At 44.0% G+C, this 20877-nt stretch overlaps 1 protein-coding gene across 4 annotated transcripts in view; it reads left to right on the top strand.

Annotated features, from left to right (window-relative positions):
- The first annotated feature begins 848 nt into the window (after positions 1 to 848).
- Positions 849 to 20877, top strand: part of ilf3b (interleukin enhancer binding factor 3b) — a 28438-nt gene continuing 8409 nt past the window's right edge. Inside the window, exons 1-17 of one of the 4 annotated variants that reach the window (XM_088603663.1) lie at positions 905 to 963; positions 3793 to 3953; positions 5212 to 5329; positions 6870 to 7096; positions 7507 to 7687; positions 8203 to 8350; positions 9655 to 9746; positions 11729 to 11824; positions 12376 to 12487; positions 12716 to 12813; positions 13468 to 13579; positions 13958 to 14071; positions 14667 to 14872; positions 15778 to 15951; positions 17342 to 17479; positions 17946 to 18089; positions 20644 to 20773. In XM_088603663.1, coding sequence (XP_088459789.1) covers positions 3796 to 3953; positions 5212 to 5329; positions 6870 to 7096; positions 7507 to 7687; positions 8203 to 8350; positions 9655 to 9746; positions 11729 to 11824; positions 12376 to 12487; positions 12716 to 12813; positions 13468 to 13579; positions 13958 to 14071; positions 14667 to 14872; positions 15778 to 15951; positions 17342 to 17479; positions 17946 to 18089; positions 20644 to 20773 — 2248 coding nt within the window. In that variant the 5' untranslated portion in view covers positions 905 to 963; positions 3793 to 3795. Of the gene's footprint in view, positions 964 to 3792; positions 3954 to 5211; positions 5330 to 6851; positions 7097 to 7506; positions 7688 to 8202; positions 8351 to 9654; positions 9747 to 11728; positions 11825 to 12375; positions 12488 to 12715; positions 12814 to 13467; positions 13580 to 13957; positions 14072 to 14666; positions 14873 to 15777; positions 15952 to 17341; positions 17480 to 17945; positions 18090 to 20643; positions 20774 to 20877 lie in introns of all 4 variants that reach the window. The other 3 variants (XM_088603662.1, XM_088603665.1, XM_088603664.1) reach the window with 3 other exon arrangements.

The raw sequence follows: 20877 nt of genomic DNA, 5'->3' as shown, positions 1-20877 counted from the left end.
CAGACACTCCTATTACCTGTTCTGACACACTGGAAGCACTGGTGAGTTACAGGGTTGAAGGTTACAGGTCACTTTATAACGGTGGTTATATAAAAACCTCATCCAGACCCTCTAGATCCCCTGTTCAGATGTAGAGATGGGAAATTTGCTTCTCTGTCTTTTACTACACATCTGATCTTAACTGCTTGGTTGAGCTGATTTGAACTGAAGAGTGTGGAGGTGTGCCAGAGTGGCCTAGAACTACCCAAGCCTCTTTTAAACATTTGCCTTCTCTTGTGTAACTCTATAGCTCGCTTTTTACAGAACTTTCTCCATTTAAATAACTTCTGTTATAGTTTGGCACTAATATATAATTTATGAGATAATTCAATCACTCAGACAGTCTATCTTCATTGTTTGTAGAAGGATCCAATGCAAGTGGTAGGGAAATATTTTGTTGCAATGTATTTCTGTTTGAAAACTCTCTGATAAGATATAATTTTCTATAACCAGAGATTCCAACCCGACGGGGTGAGTAATTCTGACAACAGAGCTGTTTTCTACCCAGAAACGCTCGTGTGGAATCTTACACATAAATTCTAAGTTTTTATATTTTTACTAAACCGACATGGACCCCCATTTTTAAAGAAAGAAATAACAACGATTAGCTCCCTGGAACTCGAATGTTGACAATTAAATAAACGGTTATCTTTCTTTAATGTAAAACATTAAAGTAATTCCAGGGGAAAATAAACCATAAAAGACACGCTCGGCCGTATTGTTTGGGTTGTTTCTTTTTCTGAAAAGAAGTCGTAGTAAAATCTCACTGACGTCACGTCCTCTTGCGGCGACGAACGTGCTACTCGGATTGGCTGTTGCCTTGGTGACGTGCAGGCTCGCTCTCTACCAGTTGAGACCCTGGGTGACGCGGACGGCTGCTGTCCTCAGTGTTGGTCGTCTGGCGCGGCGGTTTTCGTTGATAAGGTGAGAATGCAAAATGATTTTTTTTTTAGAATTTTACACATCTCATGCTTTACTGGTGTGTTTGAATCCCTTTGCGAACGTGTCCAGTGCTTATGTAGAACCCGCGGGTATATCGTACACTTTTCACCGCTTTGTTTACCTGTGATTGGGGAGTGCTGGGACGGGGTGACTTTATTTAACCTTTGATTGGTACCTAAACCTTAGTGCATATCTATCAATCCTTACAAAATAGTAGAAAAACAACCGAGGGTTAATCTGTCCGGTTGCCTTCCCTCATATAGCATCCAGTAAATTTGATGTGGGCTAAAATGGCATGGTTTTGCTGCAGCTACACTTTTGTATTCTAAGATCACGGCCTTTTTCTGCAGCAAAAAACCCGACGATGTGGAGCCGAGATTAGAAGGGTCGGTTAATGAAACACCCGTCCAGTCCGCAGCTCTGCAGACGGCAAGCCTTGGGCGGTGCGGTTTAGTTCCTGCAGCCGGCGTCTTTCCTCCCCCGGCCGGTGTAGCTGTAGCAGCTCGCTGCTGCCCTGGCCTCGGCTGCGCTCCGGCTCTGAACAAAATGGCGGCTTCGGCATTTGTGCCACACGAGGAGCTGGAGAGAGACACGGGGGGGCGTGCGGTAATGGCGATGGCCTCAATCGGGCCGGATTGGTGCCCGCCGGACCTGATTGCCCCCCTTTTCCAACTGGGGTGTCTACGCGAACGCGTGTGCCGTCCTCATCGCCCGGAAAGACCACCATGCTCTTTGTGTGCTTTGTATTTTCGGGGGGAAAGATGGCGGCGAGGTGATGGGTGCTCCGCTGTTTGTGCCCGAGGGGGGCGCGTCTCTTTTCACAATTATTAAATCGTGTAGCTCGCTTTAACCCCAGATTAATCCCCACAAATATGCTTTATATACATTTGTAAATTAACCATCTGGCATAGATTCATGTGGAGCTCCTGAGGGTGACAGTTGGAAGTGATTGAGTAGCCGTGCGTGGGTTTCCAAAATTCTCCTTTTGATACCTCGATTCATAAGCTCATTGGTCAACGCCACAGTGCGGTGACAACCTCGATCACGATTTTAAAGCATTCGTTTACCGAGATTGAATTGTTAACCTTTCGGTTGAATGCAACCGACATGATTACTTGTGAAACGGTTAACTTAAAGTATAAATTCAAAACGGTCTGATCTCTGTTTTTTTAAAGTGCAAAACTCCGTTTTAAGCCCGGAGTTCTAACGTTACGGATTTTAACATTTTAAGCACTTGGAATCTGCTAATGCCTGCTCTCAGCTGTTTCTCCCATCATGTGTTTTTGGGCTTCAGATGTCTGGTAAGTGTAGAGGGGAGGTCTGCGAGGCTCTTGTATGAGCATCTGCCTCTTGTTGGCTGTGCTGAAACTGCCTGCCACACGACCTGATTACTTTGCTACTTGAAGAAAGTTGAGGCAATTGCTGGTGAGATACCCTTACAAATACACAATTCTGTTTTAGCTTTTGTGTGTATTTAGGCTGCTGCTTTTAAGCCTGATCTGTTCAAATTGCATGGTTTTTGTTCCTTTTGGGCCACGAGTGTCCAGTCTTGATGTATTTTGAAGGTTTTCACCCCAACCCAGCTATTTAACAAGCTAAATATTGTGGTTACTGCACTGACAGGACCAAATTTAACTGCTTCTTCCAATTGCTGCTGTTTTAACTAGACTTTGAAAACCAACAGACATTCAACGCCCTCCCCCCCCACCCCAGTACCGGGGTTGAAATGCTTTCCCTGGGTTAGATCACAAAATTGTTTCTCAGAGCATCCTGTTATATCTTGGAGCAAGTAGGAGTGGCTGATAAATTACGTGACATTCACTGAAGACTCCAAAAATCAGCGGATTCTTTCCTAGGCACTTTTTTCCTCGTGACAGTGGGTTTTGAAGCCTCTAGTGGGACGAGGATGTGCGGTTGTGTAATTCTGCAGTGATCTGGATGTTTTGAGTAGATTAAAACTGGATTATACAAGAGCCATGATTGACAGAGACGAATTGTAAATCATTTGATTTCCAATGTCCAGTTTCGCCAGGCAGATGTGTTCTCCTAGAGACTGGATACTCTCATGTTCACTGGGGGAGGGTGTCAGTGGAGAAGTTAATTCTGGGGGGGGTTTAACCTATGTGCATGGGTAAGCATCATTGTAATGAAGATGTACTGGTAGAACTGTTTATGGAGTTGGCTGAGTTGGACACTGGAAACTATTGAGTCTTATGAGTGCCCAAGGGCATTTGTTATAGGCTGGGGACAGGCGTGGCCACTTTCACATGTTCGCGGTTTGTGCCAACCATGAAAAGGCACTGCACTTTACTGATGTTGGGTTGTCGATGCTGCCGAGTCTTAAAAAGGCTTTCTTATAATATTGACTTTGCATGTTTTGTGGCCTCAGTCCCAAAAATTATGCGTTATGGGTTTGAATTTGTAATGTGGTGCGATCCAACACATTTTCCATTGTGTAAATCATAAGGGCTGCAGCAAGCAAGTGGCAGAAGGAGAGCTGGGGGTGTTGGGTGGCTCTTTGAAGCTTGAAGTGAGCTTCAGTCTTGGCCACTGTCTTGCTTGTGTTTTCCCAGTCATTATTTCCAGAGCCCCAACTTCAGGTCACACCGTGGATCGCTTCTGAGAATTTTAATCTGGCCGGGAAAAATTGGCTGGGGACGGCTTGGTTTTAGGAATCCTTCCTGGTCTGAACCCGGGTCAGCGATTGGTCTGCGGAACCGGGCAAGCGTTTGGGCACTGCTAAGATGACAAGAGAACTTCCTTGAGTGCCTTGTACGTCTGTGGGTTGAAAGGCTGACCATTTAATTGCAGGCGATGGGCAGAGGTTGCGGTCAGAAAAGGGGTGGTAAGACTAAGCGAGTCGAGGCGGTGCCGATGCCAGTTTGGGACGAGCGCCTGGCGTATGAGGAGCTCCTATACTGGGACAATCTGATACAGCATGGCAGGCGCCTTCACCCACAAGACTACAATAGGTAACTTGCAAGGAAATCGTAGCAATTCAGCCAGGCAAAAAATCAATTCTCTTTCCCCACGGCGCCTCTCCGATAATCGGCAAGTTTATCGTGGAGCGTTTGATCCTTTTTGGCCTCCTGCTTGCAAGAAATGCCTCACTTTGATGCGGGGATTTTGAAAATCTCGGCCTTGTCAGTTCGGTCTCTTTCAAACTCCTGCTCGTGGCAACTTGCGAAGCTGCCTTAATAGGGATGGTACTCCACTGCGGCGTCAGAGGTGTGAGAACGTGCCCAAAATGCAGGACCATTTCTTGAACGGATTTAACTGATGGTTCTTGCACACCCAGTCCACTCAGGTTTTGGGTTTCCTCAAGCCCAGAGGAGCGTGTCTTCTACATTTTCCAGCTGTCCGCTGTTCACAGCATTCACCTGCCCTGCTTGAGCAACAGAGAAATGGATTTTTGTCTGGCTTTATGGAGGGTGCAGTTTTCAAATGGTTTAAGCCTGTGCACTTTTTGAGCTGGGTCTTGAAGCAAGCACCCCCCCACACACACACACCTCTTCCCTCCTAGGCTGACTGATGTCTCTGCTTGGGGAAAGTGTCCTGTTTCCAGTACAGCCTTGTCTTACGCAGAGGTTCAGAGGGAGATAGAGTTCTGTGTGTATGCACTCCACGAGTGTTGGGTTTTTGCTGCAACGATGCAGTTTCAGACACGGAGATGATACTTTACAGCTGTTACTCCTGGTAATATAGGGATAGTCCTCTCTGTCCAGTTGGAAACGTGCATTTGTAGTGGCGTTAAAAAGCAGGTCGTGGAATTGAGCACAAGCTGTTATTCCAGCAAGTGCTTTTTACCGTTGTCACAGACAACACAGTGCTGTGTAAAGCAATTGAGCTGGAAGTGTGTGATCTGATATGTGTACCATATCGGTTGAGCATTTTGCGTTTTTAACCAGTCTCAACTGTTTTGCGGCACTCCTGTGTCTCCCCGCTCCTCAGCTCACTAATTTACGTTTTAAAAGGTTCCATTTCATCTTTGCCTCTTGAGCTGCCCCAAAGTTGTCCGTCGCACCTGGGGCTTAATATACTCGGCAGTGGTGTGGCGGAGGCTCAGAAAACCTGAAATGGCTGGAGACGCGAAGTTTGAAGCACCCTGGGGTTGTAAGTGTTTCCTTCCTTTGCGCTTGTATAGTGCTGCTGTTTGATTTCGAGCTCTGGGATGGCTGACGTCGGTACAGCCTCGTGCCCTGTTAAGCCCTGCCCTCTCTGTTGCCGTAGATACGAAGAGCTGCGTTACTGGTACGACTGCCTGTGCTACGAGGAGGACTTGAGGTTGTATCACCAGTACGTAGCTGCCACACAGGACCCAGAAGAAGGACCCTCGGAGCCCGCCATGGTAGGTGTTTACGGCTTGCTGTAGCTCCTGCACTGGTGCGTGTGCAATTTCAGGTCTTCGTGCAGGGAGAGCTTGTAAAACCTTTAACAGCAGCCGCAATGCAAAGATTAATCCATGGGTTTATTGTTTGTCATAATCCAGGCTTTGCAAGATAACGTTTCAGGGAGATTTTGTAAAGAAAATATTTCAAGAACCTTTTTCTTGAAAGAGAATGGGTTATGCATGTAGGTGTACATGAGGTAACCTGTAAAAGTTTAGAGATTTTTCAGAATCGAATACGACCCATTATCTATATAATCCTGTAGTCCTTGATCCTGCAAATACTGATCTTCATGGTTTCTTTTGAGTGCCCTGAGGGCGCCTATGTTCACCTGCTAATATGCAGGTAGTTTTTTTTTTAACTTATGTAAGGATGAAAGGATTAATGAATAAAACAAAGTCAAATAATTTACTGCTTTCATTTTACAATTATCTTTTTATATAAATATTTATATAAAGCCAGCAGCCATATCACCCTGCAACTCACAACTGGCAACCCACTGAAGCTAAGCAGGTGTGAGCCTGGTCAGTACCTGGATGGGAGACCTCATGGGAAAGGTTGCTGCTGGAAGAGGCGTTAGTGGGGCCAGCAGGGGGCACTCACCCTGCGGCTCATGTGGGTCCTAATGCCCCAGTGTAGTGACGGGGACACTATACTGTAAACAGGCGCCGTCCTTCGGATGAGACGTAAAACCGAGGTCCTGACTCTCTGTGGTCATTAAAAATCCCAGGGTGTTTCTCGAAAAGAGTAGGGGTGTAACCCCGGCATCCTGGCCAGATTTTCCCCATCGGCCTTTATCAATCATGGCCTCCTAACAATCCCCCTCTGTGAATTGGCTTCATTACTCTGCTCTCCTCCCCACTGATAGCTGATGTGTGGTGAGTGTTCTGGCGCACTATGGCTGCCGTCGCATCATCCAGGTGGATGCTGCACATTGGTGGTGGTGGAGGGGAGTCCCCATTACCTGTAAAGCGCTTTGAGTGGAGTGTCCAGAAAAAGCGCTATATAAGTGTAAGCAATTATTATTATTATTTACATTATGCCAGCATAGATGGGAGGTAGCATATAGAAATAGTCAGCAGGAAACCCAACGAACCACCAGCAATCCAGACAATAGATTACTTCATCCTCTTTCATAGAAAAAAATCAGGTCTTGGTGGGGCCACGCACCCAATCCGGGCTTGCCAGTATTTGCTAAACCTCTCTGTGTGTAACCTAAGAAATTTTCTTTCACAACATTTGTTCATTGTTCTGGTGTTGGGGGGTTCTTTAGTAAACCATTTTCTTGTGATAGTTTTCTTACTGGCAACTAAAAGAACTCCTGGTGTATATCTGTGGTTTACTTCCAGATAGGTAGATATTTTAAGTGTTATAGCCAAAGGAAACGACTTTTCTTCCGGCTCTCTGAGCGTGATTTGAGGGTGTGTGTACTGACTGACAGGGTAATGGTGCCGCAGAGCAGGGTGACTAACTTTATGACAGCCTCCCCCTTTCCGCCAGCGGCCCATGCGCATCTTCGTAAACGACGACCGCCACGTCATGGCGAAGCACTCGGCCGTCTACCCCACGCAAGAGGAGCTGGAGGGCGTGCAGAACATGGTGTCCCATACGGAGCGCGCCCTCAAGGCCGTGTCCGACTGGCTGGACGAGCAGGAGAAGGTCGTTGTCGTCGTCAAGCAGGAGCCGGACGCTCCCGCGGAGGGGGCGGCGGAGGAAGAGAAGGAGAGGTGAGGCGGTCCAGGGGCTTGAATTTTGGTTTCCCTTTTGTTTTTCCGGCACCCCCCCCCCCCTTGCTGTGACCCTCACCTCGGCCGGAATGGTTGAACACATCTGGTCTTGTCTACTAGCCAGCTCCTCTCCTGCCCTTAGGCAGCTATTCTTCCAAATTGGTGACCTCTGGTGAATTTGGAATTAAATCTGCCTTGATTTTATTGTGTTTGGCATTCCTGGCTGCCATGCAACAGGTGAGGACATGGTTCTAATTGCATGATGTCAGAGTGATTTGCCGTTTGGGAAGCTTGTTGAAAAGCCAATATCTTGGTACTTATCCAGATCCTCACTGATGCATTAGCATTTGTATGCAATACAATGTGCATGTCCAGTACAGTCTTGTGACTGTGTTGTCATTGGTTTTCAGTGAACAGAAGCCTACAGAACAGGCGACCAGGACATTACGAGGTGTGATGAGGGTGGGCCTTGTGGCGAAGGGGCTCTTGCTGAAGGGAGATTTGGATCTGGAGCTGGTCTTGCTCTGTAAGGACAAACCCACCATCACTCTGCTCAAGAAGGTGGCTGAGAACCTGGCAGTGCAGTTTGCAGTAAGTTGTTTTTTGGTTCAGAGGAACATCTTGAGTCCATATTTTTGAATGTGCTTTTGTCAAAGCCCGTCCATTGGTTGTCCTTAATTTCTAAATGCATGTACCCAGACCCAGGGTGTTTCCTGTTCGAGGCAGTCGGGGAGTCAAGTCTGCTGGAACCTCTAAATCTCACTTTCAAACTGTGCATTACACTAAAGTGAGTGCTTATCCTTCAGATGCCATGTTAAACCAGTTCCTTAGTCCTGACAGCTTGGCTGTTAAACGTCGGTTTAAAAAATAGATTTGCCATCTCTCAGGTTTGATTTCAGCTTCAGTAAATGTAATATAATAGTACTAGCGCTAGCAGTTAAATGTTTTTCTTTTTTTTTTTAATTGTTGGCGATGAATCTGAGTTCTTTGGCGAACTTTTGACCCCACGGAATTTTGGTCTCTGCGGACCGTTCCGATCAGGTTTTGTCCAATTCTGTAAAATAAAAGTAATTTTGGTTTTTTTTTTTCCCCCTTGTGCTTTGCAGAGCATCACAGAAGAGAAGTACGAGATCATCCAGAGCATCCGCGAAGCTGCCATCGTGATCAAGAGCACGAAGGAGCCCGTGCTGACCCTTACCATCCACCTGACGTCCCCTGTGGTGCGGGAGGAGGCGGAGAAGCAGGCCGCCGGAGGTAGGCTAGTCCGGAGCAGCCCCGCTTTCACTGCAGACTCCCTGTCCATTGTTTATTGGGCCTTCAATAGAGCTGAGTCCTCTAGCAGTAATGTACTGAGCCTTTGCTATTTTTAGCCTTTAGTCCTTTTAAATGTAGCATTTTTGATGGCCCAATACACAGTAAAGCAGTAACTAAACTTATAAACCTGTAACGATTTTCTTTCTCTTTAATAAAAGTAAAATATTTATTGAAGGCTTTCTGAGTTTAAAAAAAATCTCAAAAACAAAACAAAAAAAATAATTGCATGTGTTTTTATGCTGAAATTGTATTAACAGTTTGTATTGCAGCAAAAATGAGTAGCAAGTGTGTACCGTTCTGGTTGCTGGCCGCTAGAAGGCTATGGACTTGAAATTGTGTTGTAGCAGGGAGGCATGGGTTATAGATAATGTTGGGCAGTTTGGCTCTGCATGGTTGAATGCAAATTCACCCAGTCACAGTCAAAAAAATCGAGCAGCGTACTTGATGGAGTCAGGGAAGGCTGGAGAAGATCATCCTCTAGAAGCAGTTTTTTCCCAAAATAAGGTTACCGCAGGAGAAAGTTCATAATGTGGAAGGTAAAGAGGAAAGAAGAAGCATACATTGTAGGAAAAGCAAGATCACAGCTTTCCTAGGTCATGTTTGGAAATAGCTGTGCCAACAGGATGACTGGCCTTATCTAAACCTCATGCCAAGAGCAAAACCTTTGTTGGTTGTGAAGCGATCAATTTTGCTGCAGTGCAGACTTGTTTTTATACTTGTACACCTGATTCTTGCTGCCTGTGGTTCAAATCTGATTCATGTCTATCAAGCCTTCTAGTTTGTCAATTTTAGGGACGCTGGACCTTTGACCAACTGGACGCGCTCTGTCTCGGAAGGGGCTATGCAGTATACCCAAAGGGGCAAAGGGGTGGGGTCGACTCCCTGATTATATATACACACGCACAAGTGAATTGCTCAGCCAAGAGCAGGATCATTTAAAGATTTAATAAGCAGGGAGATGAAGTCCCTGACTTGTCCCCTGTATGGGAAGTGATAATACATTTGATCCCATCACCAGTCTTGGCTGTAAGTGAACCAGTGAACCAAGCTGCTAAGCTTGAGGTTATTTTCTGGTGCTCTGGCAGTTGTTTTTTTATTTTTGCCAGACTTCATTATATTTTTGGGGGGACCCCCTCCCCTCGCCCCTTCTGCCAGGGTTGGGAAAGCTGCCTCTTCCCCCTCGCCGTCTGACAGAACCCCCTTGGTCAAACTGTACCTTGTCTTCTTATTCCACCCGCCAATAGAAACGCTATCAGTCAACGATCCCCCGGATGTTCTGGACAGGCAGAAATGCCTTACTGCCTTGGCGTCTCTCCGCCACGCCAAGTGGTTCCAGGTTTGCATCTTGTTCTTATTTGTCTTAAAGTAGTGGAATTTTTTTCTTGTGCATTTGAAGTGTTACCACTGTTAGTTTTTTTTTCTTTTAATCGATGCAGTTAATGTATAGTGCCGGATTTGGCACTTGTCTTAGGGAGAAATACTTCAACTCTTAATGTTTTGAGCTACAAAGAGTACACAGTTTCTTTTAGGTTTAGCTTTTAACTAGGCATAATGGTTTTCACTTCCTGCTTTTTAAGAGTATGTTTTAATACACTTGTCTCGTGAATATTAATTCTAATGGACATTTCCCATTTTATTTTGTTTATCCTTGTCAAAATAGCTGACATTGTATTAACCTAACTTGCATTTACTGTTTGTGGGTGCAATATTTCTTTAGGGTGTAAGCCATGATCAAATGGATTTTCAAGTGATGGGTTTCAAGTAGTTAAACCAGGTTTTGTTGAGGTTTCCATCTGCAGATATCTCTGAATTTAATTGCATGTTTCACCTTGTCCAGTAAGTTCATAGATGCCATTTACCACTAATCTTTACTGCATAACATATAATTAGGAAGGGAATTATAGAACATCTGCTGATCAGGTGCTGATGAAGTATTATTTTCCTTATAGGTCCATTAGTAAATCTGTTGTAGTACTGAGTGTTCCATCTGTTTAGTAATTTTATTTTGGTTTACAGATGTTTCAGCTCCATGCTCATTGTTCTTCATCCTTTATGGCAGAGGTTCCCTCTGCTCCTCCCATCCTGCTTCTCAAACTCCCCCCCACACACAGCTGCTGTTATTTCATCCAGTCAAGCTGTTGCTAGATCATTCTTGAAGGAATCATCATCATTCCTTAGATGAGACCCTTGTCTAGGTCTCAATTTAATGTAATTTTATAAGACAAGACCAGTAAAAACACATTGCTGGCATGTTCAAGTTAAGTTTTCAAATTAACTCACATGCATTGACTCATCCAGGAGCGCAACAGCTCAGCTGGAACACAAACAGAAGATGTGGATGGGAGGGGTACTGAGAACCAGAACTGTAAACCCCTGACTCTGTAACACTCAGTCCAAAAGGAATATTGCACCTTCCATTGCCTTTTCTGTCACTGTAGAGTAGAGGTATACTTGTTCAAATAATGTAGAGGCCTTTTGGGATTTTGCTAGTTACAAAGTTGCTCAGGGTCGTTTCTTGCCTTAATGTAGCAAAATTACCGGTGAGGGCCAAGTTCAGCCTCCATTGCCCGTTAGTTGGATGACAGCTTGGGCCAAAAGGAACACCCCCACCAAGTCCTCATGTGCCTTGCCATCCAGTTCAATTTCAGTGTGATTTTTGGGTGCAGCCAGCTCCTTAAATATTCAGCTGGCAAAAAAAGTGTCTAGTCCTGGTCCTGGAGGGCCAACATAAGAGCAAGCTTTCTAGGTCTCTTTAAAGCAACAACACCTGAAGACCTGGGAGAAACTTAATTTGATCCACTTCCGATGGTAACAATCGAGCTTTGATAAGAGGTGGAATGAAAATCTGCAGAACCTTTGGTCTGAATCAAATGGCAGGGTGTGTCACAATCGTGCACTGCAGTAGACTGGAAAGGATGGTGTTAACCCAAAACTGACTGAGGTTGGGTGGGCATCCTTGGCTTCTGCATTTTATGACAAATCTTTGTTTCAGCAAAGTCTGTTTCGAGCTAATACGGTAAAATAATTGAAGATCTTGTTGCTCTTAAGTTCTGTAATACAATGGCAAGAGCCAATAATGGGGACGCGCACTTGTACCGATCTTTAACTTTTGTTAAGCAGAGTTTCTTATTCCTAGCACGGTCTTAGATGGTTTTATATTTGAAGTCATGGTGTGCCACTTGCGCTTTAGACTTCTCTGAATCTGTGTTAACGGCCTGAACGTTTGACTGGTATACCTCTGAATGTTAATCGCAAGGTGTAAGGATGGTGATTCTTCACGCTTGCTGAAGCCTGCTCTCCCTTCCCGACTTTTTCTAGGCCAGGGCCAATGGGCTGAAGTCCTGCGTCATAGTGATCCGAATACTGAGGGACCTGTGTTCGCGGGTCCCCACGTGGGCGCCGCTTAGAGGATGGGTGAGTAGCAGCACAGGGGTCAATCTAGACTTGGACTTAAATTATAGAGCACACATAACAATGAAAATGTACTGCCAACATTTCCTGAAGCTTGTGGCAAGATTATTAAATGACCTTCAGTCAGCAATATGATAAACTCGGATGAGTGTGCTGATATTCTACATCTGGAAGTTATCTTCAGTTCTGATAATTCTATTGACCTAGTGACAAGTCATCAACCCTCGTCCTGGAGGACCCAATCCTTGTCAATTTATCGATGATCCCAAAACCCTTATTTTAGATTGGGAAGACTTGTGAGTTATGCATTAACCAAGTAGTTTGTTTAGTTAATGAAACTCTAGTCCTAAAGGGCAGAAGTATATTTAAATTTGTAGCAAGTGTTTGCCATTTTATTCTGAAAATCAGCAACTTAATTGATCTTGTACTTTTTTCCCCCCAACTCGTGAGACCCTGATTCATTTGCCACCTGCAGAAGTGTTGCAGCTTTGCTTGAAGACCTGACAAACTTTATAGATTTTTCACCATGATCTCTCCCTGCTTTACGATGTCAGCCACTGGAGCTGCTGTGCGAAAAAGCGATAGGAACTGGAAACAGGCCCATGGGAGCCGGAGAGGCGCTTCGCAGAGTCCTCGAGTGCCTTGCCTCTGGGATCCTAATGCCAGGTAAAATTAACACCTGGGTGTTACAAGGCACTTCCTGAAATAATCCTCCGTTGCGAGATTTCTTCAGTCTCGATTATGATCAAAAGATGAAGAGCGGGGTTAATAGTGAAAATGTATGTTGTGGTGTCCAGAAGAGCTTTTATGAAATTCTTAATATCGGAGTTGTTCTGGTTTACCGTAGATCAAAGGTACAGGAGGAAGTTATTTAAATGACTTTAAACCTTCCAGATGGTCCTGGGATCTCTGACCCCTGTGAGAAGGAGACCACCGATGCCATCAGCCACCTGGACCGTCAACAGCGGGAGGACATCACGCAGAGCGCTCAGGTGAGCCTTACTGCTCACCTGTCTGATCAGAGAACAGACGGAGGGGAGAGCCCGCGGCGCTCTGAATATCAGATGGGCTTCCGTTTCAGCATTTCCAGCCTCACTGTACTGGCTTCCTGCCTTGCTGTGAATGCCCTGATAAAAGGATTTAATTCAGCTTGAAGTCCTGCCATAGCGGAATTGGCCGCTTGTGAAATAACAGAAACACAGCTGTGACAGCTGGGCACAGAACATGACTGGCAGCCTGTATTTGTCCTTTGTGTAGGATCTGATGCAGAAGGTTGATATTGTCGCCCACATAACGGTTCTGTGTATTAACTGGATCTAACTGGATCTCTGTTCTTTTGGTAGACAGGGTAATGGCAGAAAGTGTGGGTTTTGAATCTCTTTGCAGAACCATTTTTATTCATATTCTGATATATCAAGTTAAGACGCATAGATAACCTAAATCAATTGCAAACTCCAGCAAGTAGAAACACTGTGCTTTATTTCATATTGAAGTTACTTCCAAATGTAATTCATTTCTCCAGTGATCTAGTTTTCATGATATGAACATGCAGTGAAGTCTAGTATATGCAAGAATTGTACAACAGCATCAAAAGTAATTTAGAAATGTATAAGGTCTATATGATTGAGTTTTTCTGTTTTTTACAGCACGCCTTAAGACTGGCTGCTTTTGGTCAGCTTCACAAAGTGCTAGGAATGGACCCCTTACCTTCCAAGATGCCAAGGAAACCAAAAACTGATGCGCCGATTGATTATACAGGTAAACTTGTATTTTAAATAGAAGTGTTATAGATATTGGAATACAAGAATAGTTCTTAGAAGAATGTGTATACACACAACACTTTGGTTCCACCCCCCAAACTAATATATATTATACACATCTTATTAATGTTTTTATCATAATGACTATTCCAAAATTCCTTTGCAAACCAATTTAGAAACAGTCTGAAGGATATCTGAAATTTCACTGGAAAATAAACTGTGCTTGTAATGAGTTTTTGGATAATTTCTACGTTACATATTATATGTTAACAAGTATTTCTGACGATGGAAATGGTGGCATTAAAGGGGAATTCCAGGCCCCGAAGGTTGCTGGTGTTAAGCGGTGACTTGATGTCTTGTGTTTAATCCCTTACAGTTCAGATTCCTCCAAGTACCACCTATGCTCCTCCAGCAAAGCGGCCAATCGAGGAAGAGGAAGGAGGAGATGACAAAAACCCAAATAAGAAGAAGAAGAAGCTACAGAAGAAATGTGAGCTTCCTTTTTTTTGCTGAGCGGTATCCGATCCAGATGATGGGGCCTGTGTGCAGGCTGTGACTTGGTGGAGACCTTGTGCTAGTAAACAAGAGGCCAGACTGTACTGAACTGTGATCAAAGCTGTGCTCCTTTTAATATATTAAATATTATTAATAATCTGTTGAACAGAACTGAAATAGTTCAGGCTGTTTCTTAGCCATTGTGTAGTGGGGAAAAGCACCTTCTTCCTATTAGTCCGAGGATGGCAATAGCTTTATTTTGCTTAGCTGTAATTTTAGAAATACAAGGTCTAAAATTGTAGACATTCCTATGGATAAGGTAAATGTTTATATCTTTTATAAGACTATTATTTAAGTGCAGTTGCAAAATATTTTGTCTTACAATATAACCTGAGGAATACAGCATTATGATTCATCTATGAAAAGCAGCGGAGGAGCACAGGAAGCTGAAAGAGTGCAGAAAGTGTTTTTTTCATACCTTGGAATATCGTTTTAATCTCTTTTTAGCAGTAGCTGTTCCATTTGATCAAGAGTACAGGTTCATTAGTGTAGCTGTGGAAAATTGAGTTGCTCTCTTTTCCATTGGTTAGCGCCGGATGAGAAGGCCGAGCCTCCCCAAGCTATGAACGCGCTCATGAGGTTGAACCAGCTGAAACCAGGACTGCAGTACAAGCTCATCTCTCAGACCGGCCCAGTGCACGTACCCGTCTTCACGATGGCTGTGGAGGTTGATGGGAAGACGTTTGAAGCTTCTGGTCCTTCGAAAAGGACAGCCAAGCTTCATGTAGCAGTAAAGGTACATGTCCTCTACAGTGAAGTAGGACCTTACTGAAGAGCAGGACAGTGCTTTTCTTTTCTTTTTTGGCTTCAGTATTCAGGTGTAAAACCTGGGGGGGTTTGCACAGTCCCATTGGAAATGCAGTAGGGCAAGAGATCTCAGTCTTAGTGTGGAGCTTAATTACCTAATTGAAGCTTTACTTGAACTGAAATTTGAAATATATGATTTTTTTTGTGCTTAGGGATTTTGTTTTACAAAGGAAGTTCAATGGTTAAAAGACAAACTTCAATATGTTTAAGAGCTTAAAACGGTTTGAATAAATCAGAATAAGTATTACATTGTGAAACTAAGAATTCGGCAGGAGCTAAGTCCAGCAGGTGTGTGGTTTTCCAGAAATGGGTTTGGGATCCCTTGCAGTAGGGAATCATCTTTTAATTGTTTCTGAACACAGTAAGTGGCCCTTCCCCTCAGGATTAAAGGAAATAGAATTTTAGCGGTAGATGACTATTTCATTGTTTGTCCAAAGGTAAAAGAAATGCCCTTTACTTAGAAGTGTTCAGAAAGCTGCTGGAAGCTTTCCTTAGTGTGTGCCTCCTCTCCTACTTGAACCCACGTATAGGTTTGGTGTTATAATCAGTCCCCTGCCTTCCAATTATGTGTTTTCAATTTAAACCCTTTATCATCTCAGTGTAAACATTTTGCGGATTCACTGGGTTTGCATTACATTACAGTTGGGTCTTTCATGGAAAGTAAAATTTGACTTTTAATTAAAGTATTGTCGTCTACCCTATCCATCAGGGCACAATCCTTTTCCAAAAGGAAGACGATTCCTTACCGCATTGCTGGTGGCTTAGTGTTTATCCGGATTACATTTCTTGCCCTGGATGTAAACGGAATTTTATTTTCCCTCCCGTCCACTGCAGGTCCTGCAGGATATGGGCTTGCCTACAGGAGTGGAGGTAAAGACCACCGCCGATTCCACAAAAGGGGAAGAAGTGCCCAATGATGTGGAGATGAAGCCTCCTGCTGCTCCTGCTGTAGCTACAGATTCCAGCACCCCTGCGGCGCCAAATTCTGAGACTGCGGACAGCACAGAGGTGTGTGATCGGAAAAGGTGTTTTCAATTTCGTGTTAGAATTGAGCAAAACTGCATTAATACATTTTAATTTATCTGGGGGCTGGAAGCACTTGTTTCTTTATGTAAAAGAATCCTATACTGTTTTTAAATATTATTATATGCTGTAAATCTGAATGTTTTTACTATGTCATTGTAATTTTAAGCTTTCCCATTAAGTGTTATGGTAACCCTTGCATTGGTTTTAAGAATGTTAAACTGGTTGTGAAAGATTAGGCTCATCTAGCTTATTCTTTCTTCAGTGATTAGTACTCAGGAAACTAGGGTGTCACTGCGTAGCTTGTATCAGACATTCATGATCCTTGCTGTAAAGAAGTGCTTTCTTCTTTACTCATAGTTGTCATTTTGTTCTTACTATAGTTCATCATTGTGTCCTGTAGTTCATTTTTAATTCTGAAGATGTGATTTGAATTGGCTTCATGAATGCCTTTGAAGATTTTGAACTGGATCCACTCATGGTCTTCTCTGTTCAAGAGCAACATGGCTCGGTTCCTCCACACTTCAGTGTTGGACACTTCTTTCAGTGTACCTTTGTGTCCTGTTGCTCTTTCTCAATTCCAGAGCTCTAGTTTTTGGATCAGATTTATATAAACTATTGTAAATGATGTCTAAGAGAACTTTGCTAGTTATACTGGCCACATTAAACCATTAATTTGTCCTTTAACCTGTTTCCTGTTCTAAGTCCATGCATTATGTTGAATGCCTTCCTCCTGCAATTTTTAAAATACCTTTACCAAAAGCCTGATGAATATCTAAATATGACAACTTGTGTACTTTTTTCCTGTGTAACTGGGAGGGTCATCTCTTCTGTAATCTAGACAGTTCAGAGCTCTGCCGCTGTCTTTAGTCTTGGCTACGCGATGCGTTGAGGGAGAGCAGCATGTACCTCCCTTATGTTTAACTCTTAACCAAACGTATTCAGCATTGAATAAAACCAGCCACGTCAACTGCCATGAACCGTTCAGTGTAAAAAAAAAAAGGTCAACAAAGCTATCTAAACTACTGTGTTAAAAATATGATACGTGTGATTAATACTTTGAACGTGATGACATTTAAAAAATGCTTCTTAATCGATCTTCGCTGCTGCTGATGACGGCTATAAGAGCTGGATGATTTAAAGGTCTCGATGTAGAGCAGCACCTGTGCTGATGAACCTCTTTGCCTCTTTTTGGCAATGGTGACACCAGTGTCTGCAAGGTCCTCTTGTGTGCTGTTTCATTGCTTTGAGGGCTTTTGCCTTGTAGTTGGCGTAGTATTTTGTTTTAGCCACCAAATTGAATGGATTGATGGGTGGGCTTCCATTTCTTTTTGCATATATGAAGTATAAAGCTGCTTTTTCCCCTGTCCCCTAGAATTCTAGGCAGCAGGGTCCGATATTGACGAAGCACGGCAAGAACCCTGTCATGGAGCTGAACGAGAAACGGCGCGGCCTGAAGTACGAGCTGATTTCCGAGACGGGCGGGAGCCACGACAAGCGCTTCGTTATGGAAGTAAGTCACCTCGCAGTGTCCTGTAGCCTTGGAAATAAATGAGACCCGAATAAGATCGCTTATTCACTCCACCTGCCAATCCTGTTTCTCTTCCTTCAGCTGCTGTTTATATGGGGTCATATTTTGAAAGGAGGCCTTGTTTCACAGTATTAACTTTCATTTTAAATGTGTGCTGTCCCACGCTTTGTTATACTGCCAGCTCATAAAAGATCACAAGTATTGACAAGTGTTTTTAACGAGGTGCACATGGCAAGAAAGTTTTCCTTTAATGTACTAAATCATGGCAGCTGAAGTGCTGAAATGTTTTAGAGAAATGCATGGTGTTTGCAGTTTCCCATCCGTGTATCCCCTTGGTTTTGATATCTCGTTAGAAGTGTCCTGCCTAGGGAGAAAAAGAAATCGCTGAGCCTGCCTCTTCCTTAGCTAGTGTGCTCTGTTTGATGTGATCGTTATGCTTGTCTGTCAGGTTGAGATCGATGGCCTGAAGTTCCAGGGCACGGGGTCCAATAAGAAGGTAGCAAAGGCTTATGCTGCGTTAGCTGCACTTGAGCGCCTTTTCCCCGAAGGTTCAACAACAGACTCTGCTAAAAAGAAGAAGCCGCCTCCAATGGTGAGTAGCAGTTATGTTGTGAGCGAGTTTGGCCCATTTGAGTCTTTAGCCAGACAGCTTTACTGTTCTAGTTAGTAATATTTAATGACTTATCCTTGTTTGGTGTCATGACCTCATATGGAGTGTTTGAACCCTGAAATGTTTTGGAAAGTCTGTGCAGACTGTATACAAAGATGATGATGTGGGTCATTTTGACATCAAAAATAAACATCTTTGCTTTTTTTTGTTAAATTTGCTTTGGTTTGGCTAATTAGTTTTGTTCTTTTATAAGTATGACAGTGTAAAAAGAGCTTTCTTGAACTGTCTCCTACTTAGTGCTGTGTCAGCACGTATATACTAGAGACACTCAATAATGAGCTTCAGAAGATCAGTGAAGTGTTATCCCAGGTTGTGGATGGCAATAGTGAAATAGAGGAGGTTTCAGAGACAGAAGACACTGGTGATCCTGACTGTGGATTTTCTTCGGGAGAGGGGTCAGAGGAGGAATCAGCCATGGCTTTGCCTTCAGCCAATGAAAAAATTAGAACAACAACCATCCTCAAGAAAAGGGTTATGGAAACCTCAGGATGGGAATACAGAATGGTCGGCGTCGCCGTATCAAAATGGTGCCAAGGGCTACGGATTTGCAGCCATTTGAATCCATGACAAGATCAGCATTTGAACTCTTTATACCTCAGGCGAGGGTGAAGATTATACTGGACCTTGGAGGGGTGGTGTGCTATTTGAAAAAAACTAGAAGTCACTTGATCAGACCAACTAATATCCATACATAGGTTCTTTAGCTGATATTAGCTGGAGTTTACAAATCAAAAGGTAGAATCAGCTGCTAGTTTATTGAATGTCCAGAACGGAAAGGCAGTTTTTCCGGCAGTCATGTCACTGGAATCACTTTATGACTTTATGATTTTATGGGGTGATTTGTTCTGATAACTGATACCAGACCTGCTTGATGTGAAAGAGACAAGCTGGCTGCAGTCAGAGATGTATGGGCAAAATAGGTAGAGATCCTGCCTTTTATATACCATCATGGCTTGCGTGTTACATTGGATGAATGCCCTTATTTCATACAGAGGACGCTGGGCCTTTAGGCTAAGTATGGCATCAAAATTTGCATTGGCATGTGATGCAAAATCTAGCTATGCATGGAATATACAAGTCTATACTGGGAAAACTATCTGGAGAAGCACCTGAGAAGAATCAGAGGATGCAGGTGGTGCTGGATATGAGTGAAGGGCTACAGGATTTGAAATAATGTTCTTGTTCATTATGAATTTTCAGGTGAGCCTAAGTAAAAGTCAGTGCTTTTTTAAATTATTTGACTATTTTGAGTACATTTAAACTGTGTAGCCAGCAGCCACGTCACCCTGCAACTTACAGTTGGCAGCCCACTGGAGCTCAGCAGATGTGAGCCTGGTCAGTACCTGGATGGGAGACCTCCTGGGAAAAACTACAGTTGCTGCTGGAAGAGGTGTTAGTGAGGCCAGCAGGGGGCGGTCCATGTGGGTCCTAATGCCCCAGTATAGTGACGGAGACACTATATTGTAAAACAAGCACCGTCTTTCGGATGAGACGTAAAACCGAGGTCCTGACTCTCTGTGGTCATTAAAGATCCCAGGGTGTTTATCAAAAAGAGTAGGGGTGTAACCCCAGCGTCCTGGCCAAATTTTCCATGCCTCCTAATTATCCCCCTCTATGAATTGGCTACATTACTTTGTTCTCCTCCTCCCCCCACTCCGACGGCAGGCGGAGCGACGTGCCGGTTGGAGTATTCTCAGTCGCATTTAATGGCAACATCAGCTCAAAGATTTGGTTCAAACCACCAAATGGAGACCCTGCTGATGTGGGATTAAAGCTAGGATGAGAGAGAGTACTTTTAAACTGTGGGGGTCAACATAGTGGAGGTAACTGTTTTTAAACTATACGAGGAGTGTGGTATAAGAAAAGTCATCGGTCTGAGCCTGCAACACTAGTGGGCGGACTGGGATTTTCCTACAGCAGCGCAGCACAGGGTTCGAAGCGGTCGATCAGGGTGCTGTCTGATCTAGCATTCTAAAGGACAGCGTACTGTGACTTGGCTGTGTGCGCTCTTGTGGCAGTGCTACTGCGAGTGCACTGCTGCTCTAGTGCTGATGCTATGATTACACACAGCCGACTGTCAGAAGATAACTGTGACAGGTTGGCATGTATGTCCATTCTCACTCTCCCTGTGTGGTATAGCAGTCTCGGGCAGAAACTAAATCTGCCACAGCTACAGTTCCAAATAGTGTGCCTTTATTTTGAATCAACTCACAACCTCGCTTCCAGTTTATATAAACATGGAACTGTATGTTTTGTGAGATAGTGGGTACCATTGTTTTATGCAGTACTCTGAGGATTTGCTAGAGCAAAGTGGTCAGAGTAAGAGTTATGTTTTCCAGTTCTGAGAGAAGAGAAGGTTTTCTATCATAGTTCTGGAATCCCCCTTCCACATACATACACACCACAACTAATAATGTTAGAAATTTGTATACCATGAGTGAATGAATGAAGTTGGTTTGAACACATTCCCCTACAGCACAGTCCAGTCTTTGGCATGATGGGAGGCGCACCAGCGGACCCTGCAGTCAACCCCAGGGGGCGTGGCCGAGGGGGGCGTGGTCGAGGGCGGGGCAGGGGGTTCAACAATGCAGGAGGCTACAATCAAGGTACACTCTACCACCTTTCGTTCATTTTTACCAGTCAGTTTCTATACAAATAATGCTATTTGGGTCTCTTGATGCTTTTTACCCAGGTATTGAAATTGGCAGGT

This window comes from Lepisosteus platostomus, chromosome 13 (genome assembly GCF_059453375.1).
Source record: "Lepisosteus platostomus isolate fLepPlt1 chromosome 13, fLepPlt1.hap1, whole genome shotgun sequence".
Taxonomy (NCBI): Eukaryota; Metazoa; Chordata; class Actinopteri; order Semionotiformes; family Lepisosteidae; genus Lepisosteus; species Lepisosteus platostomus.
This window is presented reverse-complemented; position numbering and strand designations above follow the sequence as displayed.